Here is an 875-nt window from a genome sequence, read left to right as displayed (position 1 = left end):
AAAGATTGCTAGTACCAGATCTCGTGGATTGGTGGATTCGGTTGTTCCCGACTTAGAGAGCAATAAATGGTATAGCTTCATAAAGCTGCACAAATGGAGGGAACTGCTGATCTGTTGCTCAGCCTACAGACTTCCCAGCTGCATTTTGCTGCTTGCTAACAGTTCTACTTTTGAGTCTTTCACATTGTAATGGTTGCTCAGGTTAGAGGTTTGAGCTAATTCCTTAAAGCTTTTCTGATCCCAGTAACTGGCATTTTGTGCTGTATTTGTCTCAGATGTACTTTGTTCTGTCCCTGGCAGCTGGAAGGTGGCAGACCTATTCTTACAGGTCTTCCATTTTGATCTGGGTGCCTAGGTGTTTAGTTACCTTCTAACTGAACCCAGGGTCTGTCCCTCTACACTAGTGGAGTCAGCATTCTTCATTGTTTCCATCTTAGTATGTTCCGTTCTGCTTTGTAGCTGAGTCAGAGTGTGCAGAGTAGCTCCTAGGCCATTACACCTGGGAACTGGGCTGGAGAAGGTCTTCTGGCATTCAGTTTTAGGTGCATTTCCAGGGTTAACTTGTGCTGCCAGGTGCTTTTGTATCTAGCTGGCAGCATCTCTGTTTGCAACAGCTTCTCTCAGGGTGCTGTTGCTACAGGCAGAAAGTAAGGGTTGCTACCAGCTCCTGCACATTGGAGATGGAGAATTTTTTTACAAAGGAGTAACAAGGGCTGTTATTTTGTGTGTTGTCAGAGCTTACACAGGAGGTTGGCTGCCCAGGCATGTGGTTTGTTTGTTGAAGTGGACGGAGTAATGTTTGAGCGGCGCCTCGAAGCAGTCCTCACTCTGATTGAAAAAGAAATCGACCCAAGTAAATTTGAAAATGTAAGTAA

General features: G+C 45.3%; 1 protein-coding gene across 1 annotated transcript in view; it reads left to right on the top strand.

Annotated features, from left to right (window-relative positions):
* UTP20 (UTP20, small subunit (SSU) processome component, homolog (yeast)) overlaps positions 1-875 on the top strand; it is a gene marked incomplete at its 5' end in the record, with an annotated part of 62537 nt that overhangs the window by 54863 nt on the left and 6799 nt on the right. Inside the window, one exon of the mRNA XM_009073960.1 lies at positions 736-867. Coding sequence (XP_009072208.1) covers positions 736-867 — 132 coding nt within the window. The remainder of the gene's footprint in view (positions 1-735; positions 868-875) is intronic.

The sequence above is a fragment of the Acanthisitta chloris genome, unplaced genomic scaffold (genome assembly GCF_000695815.1).
Source record: "Acanthisitta chloris isolate BGI_N310 unplaced genomic scaffold, ASM69581v1 scaffold13944, whole genome shotgun sequence".
Taxonomy (NCBI): Eukaryota; Metazoa; Chordata; class Aves; order Passeriformes; family Acanthisittidae; genus Acanthisitta; species Acanthisitta chloris.
This window is presented reverse-complemented; position numbering and strand designations above follow the sequence as displayed.